Source organism: Phaethon aethereus (genome assembly GCF_964289735.1).
Source record: "Phaethon aethereus genome assembly, chromosome: 2".
In the NCBI taxonomy this organism is placed as follows: domain Eukaryota; kingdom Metazoa; phylum Chordata; class Aves; order Phaethontiformes; family Phaethontidae; genus Phaethon; species Phaethon aethereus.
The window spans coordinates 100,135,086-100,158,258 of NC_138582.1; the positions used below are offsets into that span (position 1 = coordinate 100,135,086).

General features: G+C 44.6%; 1 protein-coding gene across 1 annotated transcript in view; it reads right to left on the reverse strand.

The window, feature by feature from the left end:
- The window catches only part of GMPR (guanosine monophosphate reductase), a gene marked incomplete at both ends in the record, with an annotated part of 44,672 nt that overhangs the window by 13,261 nt on the left and 8,238 nt on the right, over positions 1-23,173 (reverse strand). The window contains 3 exons of the mRNA XM_081996694.1: positions 2,550-2,592; positions 8,348-8,454; positions 10,786-10,867. Coding sequence (XP_081852820.1) covers positions 2,550-2,592; positions 8,348-8,454; positions 10,786-10,867 — 232 coding nt within the window. The remainder of the gene's footprint in view (positions 1-2,549; positions 2,593-8,347; positions 8,455-10,785; positions 10,868-23,173) is intronic.

Consider the following 23,173-nt stretch of genomic DNA (forward strand, 5'->3'; position numbering starts at 1 on the left):
CTTCTCTGTTCCTTGCCTTTTTAAATAGGCTTCTACCTTGTTTCCTCTCTGTCAAAATGCCAAATCTGCCTCTGATTCCTGACACCAGTCAGTGGTGTCACTTTCCACTTGGAAAGCTTCTCAAGCATCTTTTTCATTGTTCTTCACTTGCACTCCATCCACTCTACTCCCATGAACTTGTCTCCTCCAGTCACATCTTTAGCCATTTTTCAATGCTAGTCTCCACATCTGGGACTCCGTCACACTTTTTATGATTCAAATGGCTGCTTTGTCACTGCTTTATAATGAACACCTCAAAATCCCTTTCATGAAGACTTTACAATGATCCACCAAAGAGAGACAGTATAATCACTTTAACAAAAAGTCCTCTTTGGGTCTCTTGTCCATGCTTTGTCCAGGCCGACATCTCCAGGTAAAATTGTACATCTGTGTGTTTTATCTGCTATCCAATATATTTATGTAACTCCCTCCCACAAGAGACTCTCAGCAAGCACAGAGGTCTGCGCTAGACAATTCAGTATCAGTATCAAGGCTTTGGCTTGTAAATGCTGGGCATGGAGGCTATCTTCTACGTGGCTCGCATAGCCAATCACCTCAACAGCATTCAATAAACACTGACAGTAATAACTTTATCTAGAAGCTTATTTTGCCACCCACCTTTGACAAATGCACACCTGGCTCCAGCTAGTCAGATGTCCACAGTGTTGTCTATCTCAACTATACATAACCAGATATGGTAAGTTTATTGCCTCAGGGTACTCTCTATCAGTTCCAGCCCTGTGACACACAGGTCAGAATGATCTGTCTAAGCTACTGTCAGTGTAGAACTACTGCCTGTATAATCTCTGTTTTCTGATGCTCCTCTGTACCAGGGACAACCTGTGGTAGCCTTCAAACACACACCACTGTGAATCCCAGCACCTCCTGACAATCAGCAAGGCCAGAATCTGCCCTTTCACAGGTTTCAAGCAAGTTTCTGTTCAGCTAGCCAAAAAAGATTACAAGGACCCTTCAGACTTGCTATAAACATCACAAAGGAAAACATTTAAAATACTTTGAAGTTGCTTCCTGTTGTTCTAACTTCTGGAAATGTTCTTGTTGAAGAAAGACCTTTTCCATGGGCCAGGTTTCTGTGCAGGCAGCTGGGAATGCAGTGAGGTCGCAATTTCTGTTCACAAGCTCACGACAACAACAACTCCAGCAAGAACTGGGCAAGCTGCAGAGCCAGAGACAGTCAGGCAGAACAAAGGCCTCACTTGCAGGCAGTATGATGTCAGAGCGGGCTGGGCTGATGCGAGGTTGGGGTTTTTTTAACATAATCTTGTTGTCAAAGAGGGTGGATGCCACTGTTCAGCTATGTCAGAATCACCCAACTGGCAGTATCTATTCCCTACATCACATCACCCACTGGGTAACACAAGGGTGATGTGAAATCCTGTGACTGACCAGATTCCTTGCTGGTAGCAATCACTCCACAGCTTTGCTTAAAATTCTCTAATTAAGTCTCCCTTGTCATCTGACCTGTCTAAAAACGAGAGCTGTTTGCAAACTTAAAGGACAGATTTTAGTTTCAACCTTTCCAGCAGGCCCAGAGTTTTTCTTGGCAGGTCTGTAATCTGAGTTTAGGCCTGCCCCGGCTTCCCATACTTGCAAAGCTTCCTGCCAAGAAGACATGCTGTATCATAATGCAGTATCTCTTGTATTGTACCACCCTGAAATCCCAGTGACAGACTGTGCTGTCCCACTGTATTCTGGGTTATTACCCCACTGTGACGTCTCCAAAGGGTCTGGCATTTTGGAGAGCGGGGGAGTGTCCTTAAATATCCTGTCAGCCCAGGATGCATTTAGTGCCTAGTTCACATACACTGCTGTAACAAGGTTATGGCTAAGTGACAATCCTGACCTTGAACCCCCCCAGTGTAACTTTCATGCCCAACAGAAAATACTCACAGATTAAACTCCCTATCAGCAAAAGCTGGTGCAAGCAATTCACTGAAACTATTGGCATGAGAGCAAGATCTGTTAATTATTAACTTAGATGTTTTAGACATCGGCTCAGCTCTAGGGGATACAGTATAAATAAAATTTCATCTCTTCAAGTGGACAGCTGATCCCAAGAACATCTCCAGGGATGTGGCCTGCCTTTTTGTTTTGTTCTTCTGTCCAACACACATTCCACCATCTCTTCATCCATTCAAGGTCGGGGTCAGCCAGGTCTGGCAACGTTACAGGCATCTTTGAACCCTACTCAGAAGAAACCCTTATCAGTTTTCTTTGTATTACTGTCCCAGTGGCTGTATCCCATGCAGACCTGGCAGATAGTTTCTAAATAGGACTTCGACCACTGTATGTTTTACACTGCAGAATTTGGACTGTCTAGTCCAAAGAGCAAATTTATGTCTGGTGTATTAATTTCACTAGAGTCACCCACAGGGACGAATGTAACCTATTGCTGATTACACATTCAGGGTCAAATGGACTCCGGCATCACTGCTGAGGGTGCTGGAGACACGCGGGGTGTGACGGGTGGCACCGTATGCTGTCCTTACCAAACGCTTTGGCGACATCTCCTGGGCAGCTGCATCCTCCGTCCTGCGTAAAGACAAGGCGTAAAGGCAGTGAGTGGCAGTGAGCTTGCTTGGGGATCCAGTGACCTGCCGCAGAATGGCCCCTACTCGGGAATGGCGTGTGTCAAGCGCTGACCACTCACCATTGGTATACACCCTCTTGGCTGGGTTTTTGGGGGATCCATATTATCCTTTCTACTACTTTCCTTCTTTAGGCTCATTTACTCTACCGTATAGTCTACTGACAATGCCACTGGTAACAGCAGTGATGCAAATTCCTGACTGCACTTTCCTAAATCCCAGAAACTGGAAAACAAAACCTCCTCTCATGATCTGAATCATTCCCTGCCATTTTAATGAAAGGCTGTGTGACGCAGAGGTACCACAAATCCCTACCTTCAACCACCAAAGACATTTAAAATAACTTTCTCAGCAGTTTACAATGCATTAAAAGGTCACAGTGGGAGGGCTGAGGACATATACCATCGACTATGTTGGATTTTGATCTGATAATCTCTAAGCAAATTGGGTAATCTAATCTTTGGTAAGTGATAATGAATCTCTTCTCATACTCCTCACTGTTTGCTATGGGTTTGGTAAAGAAACAAGAGCTCTTTGAGATCTTTAGCATTTTAGACCTATGTGTTTCCGTTTCAGTGCAGAGCAAAGACGTGGCTGATGAGGGGGGTTTCGGTTAAGGGTAGGGAAGTTATATATGTGTGACAGGGCTGTAAAAAAGGAATGGCACATAGCAGAGCTCCTCATGCGCTACCGTTCTTTAGGTTTTATAAAGGTCTGAGCATCAGATGAAAGATCCTTCTACTCCACACAGCCACTGCACCAAGAGGGCTCCCCACTCCTTTGATGATCAGGGTCTGCTGGAGACTGCTGACAGCTTTGCTTGCTTTTGAAGCTACTGCCCAGACTGTATGGTTACTTCATTTTGTTTCACCTCCCTGTTGGCAGAAATGCATGCCTGTGTGTGACCTGCGGCTGAGCACAGCCAGACACCTCCACCATCAGCCATTTTAGAGCTGGCTTTCACAAGTAGCTGGCAGTGGGGCTGAGTGTTAGAACCTCTCTGTGCGCAGAAAAGGATTCAGACACAAACTGAGCAGGTGGATCCGAAAGTGAGAGGCTTTTCAAAGGGCATCCCACTGCAAACAGTGCCTGGTAGAGGTTTAAAGGATTTTATTCCATTTGCTGGTAACCTCTAGCACATTATGCCTTTTGTTGAGCCAGACACCCTTGCTGTCAGCTCCAGAAAGGAATGCTGGGCTGACAGTTGAAGGTGTCTCTCCTGCTAAGGGCTTGTGCGATTCTTTCCCTCTGACAACTCTGTCAGAGCCTGGAGGAGGGTGTGAGTGTGTATGCACGTGTCAGGGGGGAAGAGCCAAGGTAGAAAGAGAGGTCTAGCAATCTTCAAAGAGTGGCATCAGGAATTTGCCTGACTCTTGCTGTCTGACTGAGGCAAGCTGGCTATGAATGCTCTCTGGTAGGTGGGTTTCAGTCTGTTCTTGTTAGGTGGCCCAGCGTCTGACTTCTGTAATTAACCCAGTAGTGGCACTGATGGAAGCTTTATGCTTTCGGAAGTACCATGGGGATGGGGGCCTTAGTGTGTAATCATTCATCATCACCTTCAAAAAATATCACTTTGAATGTTACCAAATTACAAAATGCTGAGCACATTAAGAGACTTTCCCAAAAGCTCCTAAATTACCATTTAAGATAAAAGGAACTGATGATGATGATTCACAGTATTTCTTTATCTGTAGATGTCTCCACTTACTTCACATATGCAGGTAAATGTAACGATTCACAGAAAAGGAAACAAAAAGGGGACATACTAAGCAGTTATGCCAGAAGATGCTATATAATAAATCTATATGCATTAAACCACTTCATTCCACATGAAAAATCAAGTGCTCTGTTTAGAAAACAAGACTGTGCTTCTGCTGCACAGTCTGGGAAGCTTCCCCTTGCAGTTCAGCTCATCCCAACAGGGGCCTGGCCTCAAAATGGACTCAAAATGACTTGTGGAACTGCTGGGCTTCAGTCACAGAGCTTGTTGCAAGCTCAGCCTCTACTTCAGAGCCCTGGAGACATGCATGTACAAATCTCCCTGTGAATTCAGGGGAACTGGTATTATTCTGAAGTCAGACAGTCACTGGAAAGGGTGGCCAGGGGGCCTGCAGAGAGCATGATTCTGAGACAACTGGGTGCTAAGATGAAGGAGAGGGGGAAAGAGCTTTCCAGTCAACAGAATCATTTTAACGTGGCTAAAATGTTATTTTCCTCATCTTGTTCTCTGAACAGATAAACCATTTTATAATAAAATTTAGCCTGAGGAAAAAAAATAAAGTATGGAAAACCAGTATGAACTGGTTGAATATTTAGTATTATATGCAACTTATAGTAAGTTTATAACTATGATTTATATGTTTCAAGCAACCTTTATAATAAACTGTATAACCAGCCCTTCCTACAGTATCAGCAAACAGATATTTATTATGCAGAAATATAAAGTATATGGCATATACAGCAGTAGAAACAATACATATGGTGCTTTATTCTGAACTACATATGCTGGGCATATTTCTGTGTGGGAAGTGTTCTGTATGGAGGTAGACATGGCATGGCAGCAGCTGGGTGAAGATCCTCTTAGTCATTCTTTTCACTGAATGCTGGTGGCCCATCACCCAGGCAGGGTAAAGGGGAAATAGGGATCTCTATGAAATGATAGCCAAATGAGAGAGGACACATGCAAGGCTGCTTTCCATTCCCCACATTGCTGGCTTACTAGAATACGTGACTGCCTCTCCATCCAGCAGAGTAGTTCTCTGACCTTCAAGAAACAGAAACTTTATCTCAAGTAGGGCGTTTCTGAAAGAGCTCTCCTGCTAAGTGGCCCCTTGATTGTAACTCACTGCTGCACTTCCTCAAGGCCAATGGATGAGCAAGAATGAAAATTGAGACTATTGGCTCCCAGATAAACAGCATGGGACAGAAGCAGTGCCTGTATCTTAGACAGGGTTTCCTCTCTTCTTTCAGTGAGTCATGAAAGATTCATTTCTGAGGTGAGCTTTGAGTCTTAAAGATAATTTAGCATGAGGAAAGTAACTGGTACAATCTCACCTCCCCCTTCTCTGTGTAAGTGACTCTAGAGAGAGACACCAGGCGTTCACTTGGACCACCATGTTGCCTAAAAATTGTCACCTTTGTCAACATATCAGCTCCAAAAATCATACAGGATCACTTCAGTAATGCAAACATTTAAAATCTCAACTTGTGCTGCCATCCTAGCAGAGCTACTGCAGAATGGGCTTCAAGAGTGCTACGTTCCTTGCAGTGCCTGTACTGTGCTCAGCACCGTCACCTTCTCATTCTGTGAGTGGGAATTCTTTCCCTTCATATGTAAGCTGAGCCAACATTAACAAGAGGAGCAATTCAGTGAAGGTACTGGACACGATGAAAGTGGATGCAAGAAAGAGTATCAAGAGACTAACACATATCACACCAACAGCTATAATCTACATGAAGATAGCTGGTAGGCTTTTCCCATCCTTCCTGCTACTTCCGCATCAATATAACAAAAAACTGCTGGATGTATTTTCTCCTGCCAAATTGATGTAGATAGCTGTGGTAATACCCTGCCTGTAGAGGTCTCCTTTTGCTCAGGCAGCGTGTGCCGCTTCCTGAATCTATGTAACAACTGCAGTGAGACGTTTTGAGGGATCCCATGTATACTTGTTACCACTAGACCGAATAATATACTTAGGCTTACTCCCATATGGTGTTTTTCCCTCAGGAGGATGCCTCTCTTTTGTGATACTCTTGCCAGAGCTCTGGCAATGACCATGCAGTCCAGCCTTTCCTCTCCCCAATATACACACCAATACCTATCTGAATGCTGCAGAATTCAGGCATAATATCCTCATCACCTTTGCTTTAGTCTCCTAAGCTTGCGTGACCGGTGTTAGAGACCCCAGTTACAGCTGAAGGTAATTCTCTTGGCCCAAATATTGTAGCAGACAGGTATTAAATCGCCCTCCTATACTCCACCTGTAATGGCTAGGGGGTTGATAGGTGTGGGCTCACTGAAGCCAGGTCAAGAACTGATCCATCCCCAAAGCAGGAAAGGAGAGGAGGAATAGTACAGAACTGTCTCATTTTTCAACAGTCTAAATACACACTCCCTGTTTTCTTGTAAAATCAGGATAGTAACATTCTTCTGAGGGTTGCTAGCAGAAAACGGTTATTGCAAAACTAGGATGGGTCTCTGAGCACCACTGCTAGGATGACACCTATAGCTATCCAGCCTTCATAGTAATGAGTCAGTCTTTCACGCTCCATCGAATACATGTTCTGCTGTCTGCTATAGACATAAACATTTGTAATACTGCCCAAGTCATAAAATCAGACTGCTTTTCTTTTTTTCGGCAAAATTCATATAGGGGAGCCATGGAGAGGAGGGAATGCATATGCATTAACAATAAAGAGCAAGAGAAATCCAATTATAACACATACTTGTTTTCCTGCTCCATTATACCCACAGCTTCAAGAAATACAGTCAAGCCCTTTGCTCACCCACAGTCTGTTCTTTTCTCTCCTCCTTCCTCAGTAACACAACACATCCCCTTCCTCACACAGACACCAGTCACAACTGGGTGGAACAAATGAGGGCCTTCCAGTGATTTCACTTGGCAGCAGATCTAAAATTCAGTGTCCCTGCTCATTGCGGGGCGGGTTGGACTAGATGACCATTAAAGGTCCCTTTCAACCCAAACTATTCTATGATTGATCCTAGGGATGCAGAGGGAGACTCTGGCTGCCAGAGTACCTGTGAGCCCAGCACGCTGGCTAGTCCCTATACCTTCCTGATTACCAGCTGCCTCACAGCCAGCCTGCAGAGACTGTGCAAGCCTGACACAGTCAGGGGCACACTGGCTGGCTGGGCGTACCTAAGCATACAGGACCTTTGGGTGCTGTCGGCTGCAGTTCAGCTCAGTCTGAGGCCATGCTTACAGATTTACTTTTTCTATGTGAGGTGAATCTCGTCTTGCTGGTAGAGCAGAAGCTGACATTATCAGGCAATACAGATGCAGGCTCTTTTTTTTCTACAGGCTCATTACTTCCCCAGAGCTTTGTGAGAACATTAAGTGGCTCACATGCCAGCTTGTGCTCAACAGAGTCACCTCTGAAACACTCCTGCCCCTGCACAGAGAGCTCTGTGAGGGTGCTTTCTGAATCAATCCAGCTACTAAGGTGCAGGTGGGCTCGTATCGTTCTACCTTCATACTCCCCTCTACTGCCTGCCTGTCCCTCAGTCCCACTCTCTAGGGAAAGCCATAGAATCACAGAATCACCTAGGTTCAAAAAGACCTTTAAGATCATCAAGTCCAACCGTTAGCCTAGCACTGCCAAGTTCACCATGTTTACATTTTACTAATTTTTCAGTAATCTTTTGTAGGAATTACTGTTTGCTTCAATGTGAAAACACTACCAAGCTTCCTACTTTGTTCTCATAACAGCTTACTCCATTCAGGGAGCAAGAAGCAGCTTTCCAAAGGCACAAACAAGAATGAGTCCTTAAACATTAGAGGGAGTTGGTTTCTTGACGTTTAAATCGCCACTGACTCCACTGACCCCTAGATAGTATAGGGATCAACTGGAGATGACAGAAGGATAGCCTTTAACATGCAGGGTACTGGACTGTTTGATTCTCCTATTTCACAATGATTCGCACAGTGGGAATCTGAGAGTAGATGATATTTACTTACAGAGATTATATGTCCTTTCAAGCCATGTGCTGAGTCTGCACATTCAATAACAGCACTTAGCTGCGGATAGCCCACCCCCGTCTTAATCCGAGTGGTACACACAGAACCTAGACAAAAGAATGAGAGGAAAAAACATAGCCCATTACACTGACAGAAAAGATACAGCTTGTTTTCTCTTTCTTGTAAAAAAATGTGTTTCCATCTGTATTACTTTTTCCCTCAAGAAGCTTCTATAGCCCATGTTGGCTTCTCATGGATAAAAGGAACACATAGGAACTTGTTTTGAAATGCTACCACACCACTTCATGGGACCTGTAATTGAAGTGACTAATATCCCCCCTTTCTTCTCCAGGGCCACAGTTCTCAGTTTAGGTGTCATCAGTAATACTTCCCGGTGAGGGAATTACTGCATCACAAGAAAGCAAATCTGACTGAGGTGCCTGAAGGGAAGGGGGACAAAAGGACCACAATCACAACCCATGAGACTCAGCAGCAGCTTTTAATATCTGATGTTTCTTCCAATAAATATTTATATCTCTTTTCTACATATGTTTTTTAAAATAATTCTCAAGGAAAATCTGTGCTTTTATTTTCTTTTTTTTGTGGCAATTTTCCACAAGGGAGAGAAACCCATCTTTTGCCTAATACTCAAAAGCCGAAATATTTGGTTGATTACAATAGCTGGAAAACAAGAAAAGCAGCGCACAGCATTAAAAGTTATGTAAGTAATCACCAGAAAGCTGTATAATGCAATATTACAGGAAACATACTAATTATAGCTGATTATTAAAATACATTATTTATATACATACATGGTGAATGTATATATAAAGGTGTGTATATATACGTATATAAAAACCTCACTTCAATTACAGTTCAACATGGTAACATGGCTATAGATCTTTTGGAATACCTTCTCTGTTTTTCTCCTCAGGTTAAGAGTCGAAAGGAGGACTGCTTTTTGCCAGTCCAGGTCTTATAATTTAGGATACAGACCATGAAGGTCTGCATGGTAACAAGAATTCCAAAACAGATTCTAAACTGAACACAGTGAAATCTGGATCCCTTCACCCAGCTGATATCCAGGTATACTCAAGCTACCATTAAAGTAAGTTTCCAAAGATCTTTCAAAGAACTGACAAGGTGAAAACACTGAGAAGTATTTCTGCAAAGCAGGAAGATTAGTTTTAAAATAATCTCCACAGGGTATGTACTTTGTATATATATGTAATGCTTTACAATAAAACACTGCCACTTTCCATGGGATGGACCGTTACCTGGAAAAGAGCCTCAAGATCTGATCTCCTGTGAGGAACATTTGTTACTTGCGGTTTTGGGTGGTCAACTTGTACAGATCTGCCAGGAAGATCTGCAAGGAGGGTTATACAGCATTTACTCCTAACTATTTCCACTTTGAGGCTACAAAATATAGTAGCTTTTCTTCTACATCTGAACTTGTCTGTGACAATTGCACCATGCCATCTCTGTTGTTTATTCTTCGTGTGTTTTTTAGTATTTATTGTTGTTTGGGCACAATTGCAACCTTTATTACATCATTTTCTCTGCTCAAATTATCCATTCATGGACTATAACTATTTGGCATTGTAGAGTAAACAATCTGCCTGCACTGCACTGGCTGATCACAGCTTTACTGTCAGTGGCACTTGTGTTAGCCAGTTTAAAATCTAGCCTACGTACGGTGACCCCAGATGCAGTCTAAGAAGAAAATTTCAAGAGGAAGGAGCACATGAAGAAACGCACAAGGGAGGGATAGAAAAGAGGGAAGAGAACATGGCAGTATATGCCAGACAACAATATTAGAGAAGGGAAGGTAGGAAAAACACTGTAAGAAATTTTCAGTCCTCTCATTTATCCATGGGAATGCTACAGTGATAGGCAACAGGTAAGTGCATTAATGTAAGTTTTAGCTCCCAGGCAACAGTAACAGAGGCAATATTATCCATACTTCTCACTTAATTAATGCCATTTCATGACAAGATGGGCAATCTCAACTTAACAGAACACAAATCATAAAGCTATTTAGAAACCTATCTTTCCTTGATAGAAATGGATACCTGAACACAGTATCCTTTGAGCTTTATCTGGGATGACAGACTCTTTTCAACAGGCTAGAAAAAGTGTTCCTAAACACAACACACATTATCAGTGATAATGTCAGCAACTCAGGGAACTCAGTGTTTCCAATAATAGGCATCTTCACTGCCAGAAGATGCAATATGTTAACAGTTTGCAGTACAAAACACTAGCACCCTGCCCATGTATTTCTTAAATATACTATGTGCAAGGGCACTGTTACTTTATTGACCTGAGTGGGTCTAGGCATCCTAATGGGCAAGCAAACAGCATTATACACTGGTTCCACCTGGAAAACTCCACTGTGTTACCGTAAGTCACTTATTTGACTGGATTTGACTTACCTGGTCCGATACCCACTTTAATAATATCCGCTCCAGAAAGAATAAGTTCTTCTACCATCTCTCCTGTCACCACATTGCCTGCCTAGACAGAAGGAACAATATCACATATATGGGAAATTTCAAGACTACTGCAGTAAAGATGATAATGTAGAGTTTTATCCAGCGCTTTTATAAGTTGAGCTACATAGAGTCAGGAAGAATATAGTTCACCATATTGTTCATTGTGCATGCCACAGAGATTAAACAAATCATACAGGTATATTCTCAAGTCAAACAAATTTCATGACTGGTCCAGTAAACCCTGATCCTCGAGATCCCACCAGGGTACCAGCTTTGTCTTCCATCCCCCTAATCCTCACCCAGAGGCTCTCAACCACATCATCCCTAACCGTAAGGGCTATACAGTCAAACTTCTCCCTTATATACAGTGCAACTCCTCGAACTCTCCTGCCCTGCCTATCCTTCCTGAATAGCCTATAGCCCTCTATCTCATTTGGCTACCTCACTCTGTGGGAAGATGTTCAGATCTTATTTAAAACCCTGACAAATCTCTTTTTCTTTTAGGATTTAGTATTTTGAGTACTGAAAGAGTAAGGAAGACACTATTCTTGTCATTTTATATGTTGGTGACAAAATTGGTATGTACATTCAGACTATGTAAGTAAGGGCATTTATACCATATACATTCATTTGGTTGTGGTGATGCCAAAGGTGAAAGAAAGGGGTTTGGTTCCCTCTGCATGAATTTTGCAGAGATGTAGAGAGCATGCCATTTATGGTGATGTCTTCTTCTTGGAAACAAGTCCTGAATTGTTTTGTGTTCTTTACCATATTTTTCCTTGCATTTCAATAGCTCTTTTCCTCCTTTGGCATACATCCTTGATACCCTTCTTGAAAGTGATGGCAGTCTTCTCGGCCTTTGCCTTGCTCCTTCTAGTCGTCATCTTCTTCTGTAGGCCCTCCATGCCCCTAATCAACTGCTTAGTCTTTGTTTGCCTTCACCCCAGATGGAATTTCTCTTTCTTGAATCTGAGGAATGAGAACTGTCCACAGTGGTACAGGTGAGTTCTCACCAGGGTCTTGCACAAGGCTTGCCCTTCCTACAGAAACATCTTGCCTGACACACAAGAATATGTTTCCCTGTATCACACTGGTGGCTTATAGTCACCCTGTGATCTACTCATGCCCTCAGGAACATCTGCCTAGTCCTGTGTTTCCAAACTGTAGCAGAAACTCGTGGTGCTCCACCTGACTTTGTGTTACCTATTTCTACAGTGCAGTTCTTCATGCATGGTTTATTGATGTAGGGGCTATCTCTTCTGTCAGAGCTTCAGCTGGTAGCAAGTATGGGGGCTGTAGAAACATACCATGAGATACAGCTTTTTCTGGTTCATGGATGCCATGAAATCCAGAATATGAAGTGAACAAGGAAACCTACATTTCTTGAACAATGGTTTTCTGCAGTGTAAATTCAAAAGACCGCACCATGAACATTACTGTTTCATACATTTGATGACATCAAAGCATGAAGGGTGGAGCCTGAGAGATGTGCTAATTGGGCTTTCACTCATCAGTAGCCTGATGGAGTCCAATTCCACGCAGTCATGACCAGCAGATCCAGCCCTTCACCCACCAGGTGAGCAACGGATGCACTGTGTGGGTAAGTTCTGAACATGAAGCTGGTAGCGTCAGTCTTATCTCTTTAGAAATGGATGTCTCCTCCTAAGAAAAGGAAATAACCACAGCTGGCATTAACTGAGCTTCCATTTTTGAAGTTTCCCTGGAGAAAGTGCCAAATCAGCCCAGACACTGAAAAATCTACAAGAGATGAAACACTGGTAGGTCAGTGTGATGCAGTGTGTGGCACTGCTCCCTGTGGGGATAACCTTTAGTCTCCAGGAGTTTGAATACAGGCCATCAAGTTTTTAAATTAATTCTGCAGGCATTTAGTGAAGAGGAAGGTTGTTGCTGGTAAATGCTGATGCGGGTAAGCAGTTGGCTGGCTAGGTGGCCATCCGACATGAAAAGGCAATGGCCTCTTTAAGAGTCCCTATGCACCTGTAAGATAGCTGCAAGGAAGGACTGAAGATTTTGCTTTCTATACACCCACCTGAAACCACCTGAGAATGTTGATGTGATAAAATTACTGACAATGTTATTCAGATACAAAGGAACTTCTTTTTTAATTAATAAAAGAAACTATGAAAAACAATCTTCTAGCACACACAGAGTAATTAGTTTGCAAAAGTGGTGCAACAAGCACAAAAAGTTGCTAGACTATGTCTATTCAGTCAAAGAATCTCAAAATTTGGATGCAAGCTCTGTGTGATGAGACAGGCCCTTGCAAGGGTCCAAATGTGGATCTGATGGATCATCAGGCAGAGTGACGCTAGAGATTAATTCCCTTACCAGGAGTGCCCCCTGAGTGCCTCCAGAGTGCTTTTAAGAAAAAGACAGTCTTTAAGGATAAAGGATTTCAAATAAGATGGGACTTCTGAGCTAAAACCTGTGCTTTGAGTTATGCTTGGAAACAGTTAGCCAGCACATTTTAAGACCATGCTTACCTCTCTGCAACGGGCCGCACAAGGAAAATAAATGCTGACATAGCACATCCTGAAACAATTCGCTACAGCTGTACTAATGACTGTGGGGAAACAGAGTTTGGGAATGCAGTCCCATAAATTGTGCCCCACAATTTAAAAAGGTTAAGGTCCTTGAATGCATCCAGAGGAGAGCAACAAAGCTGGTGAAAGGGCTGGAAGGAATGTCCTCTGAGGAGTGGCTGAGGACTTTGTGTTTGTCTAGCTTGGAGAAAAGAAGGCTAAGGGGTGACCTCATTGCTCTCTACAGCTTTCTGAGGAGGAGAAGTGCAGAGGGCTGTGCCAAGCTCTTCTCCCTGGGATCCAGTGATAGGATGTGTGGGAATGGCTCAAAGCTGCGTCCCTCAGGGGAGGTTCAGACTTGACTTGAGGAAACATTTCTTTATCCAGAGGGTGGTCAAACCCTGGAACAGGCTTCCTAGAGAGGTGGTTGAGGCCCCATGTCTGTCAATGTTGAAGAGGCATTTGGACAATAACCTTAATATCACGCTTTATGTTTTGGTCAGCCCTGAAATGGTCAGGCAGTGGGACTAGATGATCATTGTAGGTCCCTTCCAGCTGAACTATGCCATGCTATTCTACTCTACTTCTATTCTATTCTATTCTATTCTATTCTATTCTATTCTATTCTATTCTATTCTAATTTCTTACCTCCTCCTTTCCTTACCAGTACATGCTGAGGAAATCTTTGAGACATTTCTCCCCAGCTCTGCACTAGCAGAAGGGATTGAATGGCTAATCATGGCTCATCCTAGGCATTGGGTCTGTCACTTTGTGGGAAGGAGGCCTGTACCTTCTGATGGAGGGGAGAGCTGGAAAGTGGCAGCTCCGGATGGTGCAGCAAGCCTGGAGCCCTTCCAAGCACAGGCTACTGTGCACAAGCAAGAAGCCCTGAGGAAACGGAGCCAAGGGAAAAGCAGAGCTCGCTCCCGCTAAGAACTTGCAATCAGCAAGAGGCCTCCAGAGAGCCAGGGCACAAGTAGTGCCTTGGAGGTGCAAGAGCAGCAGGCAAGAAGCTCAGCAAAATGGCCCAGAGGAGCCCTGACAAGGGGCTGTGCTCAATGCTACAGAGGACAAGAAGCATCTCCCAGAGGCCACCCTGAGGGCCCACGCTGGGAGTCTGGAAAGCTCCCTCACTCCAGATGCAGGGCACCGGGCCCACCTTTGTGGAGCAGGAGCAGCAGGTACCTAGCCAAAACCGTCCAAAGGAGCCCTCGCAAGAGGCCATGCTCAGTGCTGCAGAGGAAGGCGAAAAACCCCTGGGGACACTTGCTAGCCCACCTTGGGGGAAAAAAAGCCTTCCTCCCCCCAGCTGCAGGGCACGAGGGGCCATCTTCATGGTGCATAAGCAGCAGGCAGTAACCTAGCCAAAATAGACCAGAGGAGCCCTGCCCTGACAAGTGGTCCTGCCCAATGCTGCAGAAGAAGGCAAAAAAAAACCCAGGGAGCAGTGCCAATGTGCCTCGGTGGAAAATTCCTTCCTGACCCCAGAGCTGGCAATTGGCTATTCCCTGAGCATGTGAGCAAGACCTGCCTCCTCATCCCACAGCCTGCTCACGCCTTCCAGGAGATGCCCAAGCCCTATTCTCCCTCCACCTGAAGCCACCTTTGGGGCTTCTGACAGTGGCCAAATGCCCCTGGCCTGCTCAACCTTGGGGACAAGAATCCTTCCAGCACCTGGCAGGACACCAGTGGGTGCTCTGAAGCACTGGGACCCCTGGCAACACCTCTGCACCCCATTTCTTATGGCTGCTGCCCCTAGCTCTGCAGGGGATGAGGACAGAGAGCTTTGCAGTGCTCCTCAAGTGCTTTGAAAGAAAGCATTCCCTTGGTCTGGTTACTGGTCTCCAGCTGAAAAGGCCTGATATCCTTGGGCACCTCCAGGTGCTGGTGGTTCTTCTCATCTCCAGCAGCCTTGTCCAGACTCCAGTCTTCCTCCCTCAACCCCCTCCAAGTAACTCCTTTGGCTCCTCAAGGACTTCCTCTTGGATGTCTTTTGGCTGCCCCCAGGCTAGCTCTCTCCTGACAGCAAAGCCAGGCAGGCTGGCAGCGAGGCATGGGAGGATGCCCCCTTTATCCTCCCCGGGGCATTGTGACTGCTGCATTGCCAGGTGGTGGCACTGTGCCATGGGGGTGACCAGACTCACCCCGTGCACAGCCCGCCTGCTGCCCCTCCACCCAGCATAGCATCCTTTGCAGAAAGGCCTCTGGGGTGCTGGCCCCGAGGCAGTCCCTGTGCCCAGGGAGCTGTCCCTGCCCTTGGTGACCATGCACTGGGCACAGCTGCTGCGCGTCCCTGATGCATCCTCTGCCATTCAGCTCACAAAGACAAACCTAGTGCTGTTACTCTTCTCTCAGGCCATGGCAGAAACCAACCATGCAGCCTAGAGACCACCTCTATTAGTCATACCCTCTCTGTGCCAGAGCTAACATCCATGAGGCCACACAGCAAGGAGGACCAAGGACTTGATCTGTCTGGACACAAACACTTTTCTGGGAGGCCGAGTGGGGATGATTTCAGCAGATGCTGCCTGGAAGAAAGCCAAAGTGTAACCAGAGCCATAGGGTGGGGTGGACAGCGCCAACAGACTGCCATTGAAACAGCTTTGAAAAACACCTGAGTGGAGGTTACACTGGTGTGCTTGAAAGGTTGGTCATTTTCAGACTTAGAACATTTGGATCTGTGCCCAAATCACAGTGAGGCAAATGAGGACTCTTTCAAACTGTAAAAATAGCCCCGTGCTGCTGTCGATGTCACACCCCCTTTTCCCACTGAACCCAAGCTGTGCAGCTCCTCTATTAAACATATCAATCAGCTGTGCTTATATAGGATATAAAATGCATTTCAGCCACGGGGTAAAACCTTCATGGCTCATTTGTGACTTTAACCTTTCTGAGAGTTAAGAGATGAGAGGAGAGGAGGAGAGAGAGGGAGAAGAGAGAGGGGGAAAGAGAGAGAGGGAGAGGAGAGAGTTAAGTTGGAAGTAACCTACAATGATCATCTAGTCCCACTGCCTGACCATTTCAGGGCTGACCAAAACATAAAGCGTGATATTAAGGTTATTGTCCAAATGCCTCTTCAACATTGACAGACATGGGGCCTCAACCACCTCTCTAGGAAGCCTGTTCCAGGGTTTGACCACCCTCTGGATAAAGAAATGTTTCCTCAAGTCAAGTCTGAACCTCCCCTGAGGGACGCAGCTTTGAGCCATTCCCACACGTCCTATCACTGGATCCCAGGGAGAAGAGCTTGGCACAGCCCTCTGCACTTCTCCTCCTCAGAAAGCTGTAGAGAGCAATGAGGTCACCCCTTAGCCTTCTTTTCTCCAAGCTAGACAAACACAAAGTCCTCAGCCACTCCTCAGAGGACATTCCTTCCAGCCCTTTCACCAGCTTTGTTGCTCTCCTCTGGATGTGTTCAAGTACCTTAAAAACCTTCTTAAATTGTGGGGCCCACAACTGCACACAGTATTCAAGGTGAGGCCGCACCTAAATGCAGCAGGATCATCACCTCTTTTGACCGGCTGGTTATGCTGGGTTTGATGCACCCCAGGGTGTGGTTCACCCTCTTGGCTGCCAGGGCACACTGCTGACTCCTACTGAGCCCGCTGTCAAACAGCACTCCCAGGCCCCTTTCTGCAGGGCTACTCTCCAGCCACTCCTCTCCCAATTGGTATTTGTGTCTGGAGTTACTCCATCCCAGCTGCAGAATCTGGCATTTGTTCTTGTTCATTTTCACGCCATTGATGACTGCCCCCTGCTCCAACCTATCTAGATCCTTCTGCAAGGCCTCCTGTCCCTTGAGAGAGTCAACAGCACCTCCCATTTTAGTATCATCAGAAAACTTACTAAGGGTACATTTAACTCCTGCCTCCAGATCATTGATAAAAATATTGAACAGAACCGGCCCTAGAACTGAGCTCTGAGGTACACTGCTGGTGACTGGTCACCAGCCACATGTAGCCCCATTCATGACAACTCTTTGAGCCCTGCCATTCAGTCAGTTCTTCAGCACACTGTCTACTTGCTCATCCCACAGTTGGACAACTTGTCCAGAAAGATATCAAAAGCCTTACTAAAATCCAGAAAAACTACATCCACTACCTTCCCTTCATCCACTGGGTGGGTGGACCCTATAGTAGAAGAATATTAAATTAAACAGGGCTTTCCCTTTGTGAACCCATGTTGACTATGCCCGAATATTGCATTCTTCTTTAAAAGTCTTTCAAAAGCACCCAGCATGATCTTCTCCATAATTTTTCCAGCTACTGAGGTTAAACTAACAGGTCTGTAGTTTCCTGGGTCTTCCTTCATGCCCTTCTTGTAAATTGGTATAATGTTGGCTAGCCTTCTGTCAGCAGGGACCTCCCCAGACTCCCGAGACCTTTAGCAGGTGATTGAGAGGGTTCCTGCTGTAACATCTGCTAGCTCCTTCAGTACTCTGGGATGAATTCCATCAGGCCCATCACCCCATCAGACATTTGAAAACCAAGTATAGTTTGGATTTCAGCTCTGTGGCTTGTCTCCTGTGTATGGCATGTTCCTAACTAAAAAAAACTGCACAAAATAAACCTGCGTGAAACACGAGCCCAGTTGCTCACATCACCTGTTTTGCCCTTGTACCAAGATGGGCTATTCATTTGTGGAGATCTGAATTTAGGACCTAGAGATGTTCAGGAAACCTCTTAAGTAATGATATTCCAGGACTTAGCAAGTGTTTGTAGCAGTACTGATACAGGCAGAGCAGGAAAAAAATCCTAAAATCCTTACTTACTATTTTCTTAGTTTTTATTGAAACAAAACTCCTGCTGAAGTCAAGAGGAACTACCCCAGAGAAAGTGCAAGGCCTATTCTCCACATACTGATTTTTTGCTCCTATTTAATAATTTATTTATTTATTTTTAATGACTTTTACTTCCTCCTTTTGTTACTCTGAAACAGCTGACAAGTCACCACCTGTGGCACTTATAAAAACAATAATAGTGTTAGGCAGCAATTTGTAGTCTATGACACAGGACCACTCAAATTTGCTCAAAACTGCATGACATTCATTAAAATAAAATAAAATAAAATAAAATAAAATAAAATAAAATAAAATAAAATAAAATAAAATAAAATAAAATAAAATAAAATAAAATAAAATAAAATAAAATAGTTGGGGAAATAAAGAATACATAATAGGTATAGTGTTTCCAGCTAAGTGCTGCTTCCTTTCTGCTCAGTGGTAATTTGTTATACTAAGTGTTGTACACTCCAAGGTGAGGTGACGGAGAGCATGCTGCTTACAGCATTAAGGAAGCAGTTTACATCTGGGTGGCAGATGACTAGTTGTGCAGTATGACATGCAGCACATTACAACTTGCTGAAATACTGGAGTACCTGCAACGGATTCATGAACAGGAATGAATGGGTATTAAAGTCAATGGCTCCATGAGATTTGGGATCAAATATGTATTTAACTTAAACAGCAGTGTCTTCTTATTAGCAGAGCATGGCGCGTTGTCAAACTGTCTCTCCAGAAATGCTAACCAGATGTTTAATGTTAAGTTACTGCTAGAGAATGTTGGAACTGCATATGTTGATTCAAAATGCTCATCCTAGCAGGGAAAAGCACTTATGTCCCCACCATACATTTTTTCCTGGAACGCATGTACACACATCAGTGGTTTCTGTCTTTCTGAATCTGCAGATCCTTAACAAATTTTCAGGGAAGAAGTGGAGCTCTACATAGCAGACTTCAACCTGACAATGACAGGCTTGTTTCTTTGAGGTACCTTTTTGCAGATCTCAGAGAGCACAAAAAAACCACTACAAGAGAAACAAAGCTATCTGTATGTGATGAGACCCTAGTATCACAGCTGAAGAGCAGGGAAAGCTGTTTTCTCACATCCAGCTGAACTCTTCCTTCCACTGAAACCAATGCTTGCTTTACCATTGATGCCAGTATGACAGCTGAATAGAGGCAAAAGGGCTTTTGAAAGCCCCACCTCTAAGGTAAAGCCAGAATACTTCAACTAAAAAAAATCTGAAAAGGTGAATATAGAAAGATCGACACTACAGAGATGAAACCCCCTTAAAATTAACTAAGAATATAAAGCAAGTAAAGTAATTGGAACTTGTACAAAGAAGTCACTACAGACTTCTGTGGCATATTTGGGCAAGCAGTCAGGGAACATAGAAATTAGTGGAAGTATTTTGTTAGTGAAAACTATGCTCATCTTAATGACGAGTCCATGTACCAATGCATTTCTAATCTGCTGCAGAACTGGCTTTCTTGAAAGAGGTATAGCCCCGTAGTTACCTTACTGTTAATCTAATTTTGCTACCCCTAGCAGTAAAGTAACAGCATCAGTAACAAGTAGAAGTAAGGTAAACTATCATGTTTTCAGTGCGGTTAGTTATTAGGGCAACAGCAAATTCCTCTGGCTGTGAGCCTGGCCTCACACACTCAGGGTAACATTCAGCTGTACCATCGCTCCGTATGAGGTTTCAAGTGAGCGTCACCCTGGCTCATTCCAGTGCTATCCAGGACAACTGAACTGAGGGTCACTCCTGAGGGAAATCCTGGCCTCAGAAAAGTCAAAGGGAGTTTCACTACTGACTTTAATGGGATCAAGATTTCACCTAACAGGATTATAAAGGCTACAGCTTCTCCGACAGATAGAAAATTAGTGAACACAGTAGGGCAGTGCCTCTGAATTTCAGTCAGGCATTTGATACTGTGCCTCATAAAAAGCCTGCTATAAATATCAACTCACACTAAGACAGGAACACTGCTGCACTGATTGAAAGCTGCTGGCAAATGGCAATGGATTGAGCTGGGGAGAAGTGTCTGTGACAACAGTTCTCAAACTTTCTTCTTGTATCCTAGAGGAAAGCACAGTCTGTGCCTCCATGCTATCAGGAACACTGCCAAAGGACACTTCCACCCACCAAAGCAAGGGGTGCTTTACTGTAAGATGGAGAGATGATGCCCTCTACAAGGCTAAGCCATACCAGGTGGGTGTTTGCACTCAGTATTGTGACTGACCCAAGGCAGCCCTGGGCAGCAACACTGTCTCCTACCCTGGGATCCCAGCTGGCCCTGCTCTGAGACCCCAGCCCTGGTGGACACACCATGACAGGATTGCTTCTGCTGCTTGTTCCAGAGATGAACTGGGAGCAGTCTGCATGGCTTTTTCTGCCTAAATTCTGCCTCCACCAAGGCCCTGAAAAGTTCTGCTACTGACTGCAAGGGAAGCAACAGTTTCTGGCCCCTGCTGTTTCCCTCTGTTCTTGCTTTGCAATTTCACTTGCCTCCCTCTCTGGTCCACATCTTGTGGGTGCTACTGCATCTGCAAGTGTGCTCCTATCCCAGCCTTTTCCTTCCTGCCACACTCCCTGCTCCCCTCCCTAGGGTTTCTTCTGTATAATGAACAGACAACACTACGAAAAGAAAAATCCAGGATAAAAACTTGGCAAAGGTTGCTGGCAAAGATATCTTAGCTTGCTAAACAGACTTCCAGTGAAATGGAAGAACTCTAACGTCTACAATTACACTAATGAATAAGGACTGCGCTTACTGTAATATAAAGGCTCTGACCCTCCATCATGAATGTCAACTAAGTTTTGCTTTAGACTTCAGTGAGTAGGCACAACCCAAGCACATGATGCTGTGCTACAGCAAAACAGCCCACTGGACCATTACTCTTGATTCTGGGAGACAGTGCTGCATTTGTGAGACACTCGTGAGACTTGAATACTGCTTCTTCCTCCATCCTCAGTCTAATGAGTGATTTAAGGCAAGTCATGTTGTACCTTTGTGGCCCTCCCATTTGTCTTCCCTATCCTTTGTGTTCCACGGAGAAATTGATCTTCTTTGTAAATTAATATGAAAGGCAGGAGTGAAAAGAGTTTGTGTCAGAGCCAAGCAGAAGAAAATAAAGTAATGTGATTATAAAAGCAAGTATTTTAAAACACAAAAACATGCATTTGAAAGGTTGTTACACAAGAGACGTCATCTATCTGCACTGGAGTACTACGTTAAGCACAGTTGCTTTGCACATCACCTTTCAGCCTCAGAGCTGAACCCATTACGTGGCCCCTGGGAACACACATTCCCTGAGATCCGGGCTTGGGTTACTGTTAATGTACTGCACTGCAGCTGACTGTAGAATGAATGGTCATGCTGAGGAAAGCAAACAGGACAGCCTGCAAGGTCCTGGAGATCACTTTCAGCTATGAGAAAGCTTCTTTATTTTTATACCTTCTATTTAACTGCTAACCCTTTTGTTTGAAATCCACAACAGCAGAGAGCATGCTGCAGGCATAGCACAGAGACATCAAAGCAGACAGAACAGGTAGCAGCAGGACGTGTCTTCTAGAGTATCATAAAAAGGAGCCTAGACAAGCTCCTGCATTTCAGCCAGGAATAGCTTCAAAAGGACATTTTGGCAGAGTGTAAAGTAAACTCATTTGGAAGTGGGATAGAGGTGTGTGTCCCTAGTTGAATCAGAAACTTTCAGGGACTGCACAGACTCTGGAAGCTTTGGAAAACAAAGTTTTTGAACATCCCAAGTTTGTTAACATGCCTTTTGGAATTGGAAATTATCTCTGTACAGGAGATGAAAAACATGAGCCATACTAAATCATGTTCAGAGCAAGGACCTACAATCAGAGAAGGCAACTGAACAGGTCAGGGCTCTATATGTGCTCAAGCAGGTGGTGCTGTCAGGACGATGAGACTTGAAATAACAGTAACCTTAGTCACAGAAGCAGAGAAACTAAGCTGGTAGCTTAACAGATGCAGGAGGTGGCTGTGGGAGACTGGCTTAAGGACCTTGGACTAAAATCTGGGCTTGATACCTGACTTTGACATTGACCTCCCGTGCCTTCTGAGCAATTCATCTTGGTTGAGTTCCCTCCTCAGTCAGCAAAGTCAGCAGTCTATGGGGAGGTGGAGGAGGGGATGACACACAATTTTCTTTCCACTCCTGATAGGGAAGATTTTTTTTTAACTATGCGGTTAAGCTCCCTCCCACAACACTTCAAGCCAACGACCCTGGAGTAATCACATCACCAGGGACAATACTTCAGATCCAAAGAAAGGAAACAGCTCTTTCCCCCACTGCAGTGAACATGGAGCAGGAAGCTCAAAAAGCCCACATCTATCATTTCAGACTTCCAAAAGCTCTCCCAAAAGCCATGGGAAATATGGCCATACCAAAAAACGTCCCACGTCTGCTGGTAGCTTTTGAAGGATGCCACACAGGCATTCCAGACCACTTCCATTTTCCAATACCACCATCATTCAGAGGCAATAACACTGCCTTCTTCTGACTTGGGAGGAAGGAATGTAGTCTCCCTAAGCCGCTTGAACATGCAGTTCCCTATTGAACCAAGTCAGAGCGTGCATTTATGACCATTTTTACTTCACATTTACTTTACATGTGTGAAGCTTTGTGTCTGGCACAAAAAAGTGAGACGGTGTTGCCTAAACACATGATTTTTTTCTGCACTGGCTTGAAGAAAGGCTGGTAGCCTCACTAAGAATCTGCTGCTCGTTTGAGAATTTCGGATATTCTCATGGAAACAAATTCAGACTCGTTTCTTCAAGGGCCCTGAGAAACAAGCAGGAGCAGTAGGGCTCTGCTGCAAGGAGTCCTGTGTCAATGCAAACACCCTACTCAGTGCAAAAGGGCTGGAGGAAGCAGCATTAGCACTCTGAGAAGGGATAGTAACATCACAGAAGGCGCATGAAAAGCCCCAGCATTGACTATTTTGCTCCCTGATGACCCCATTCAGAATTG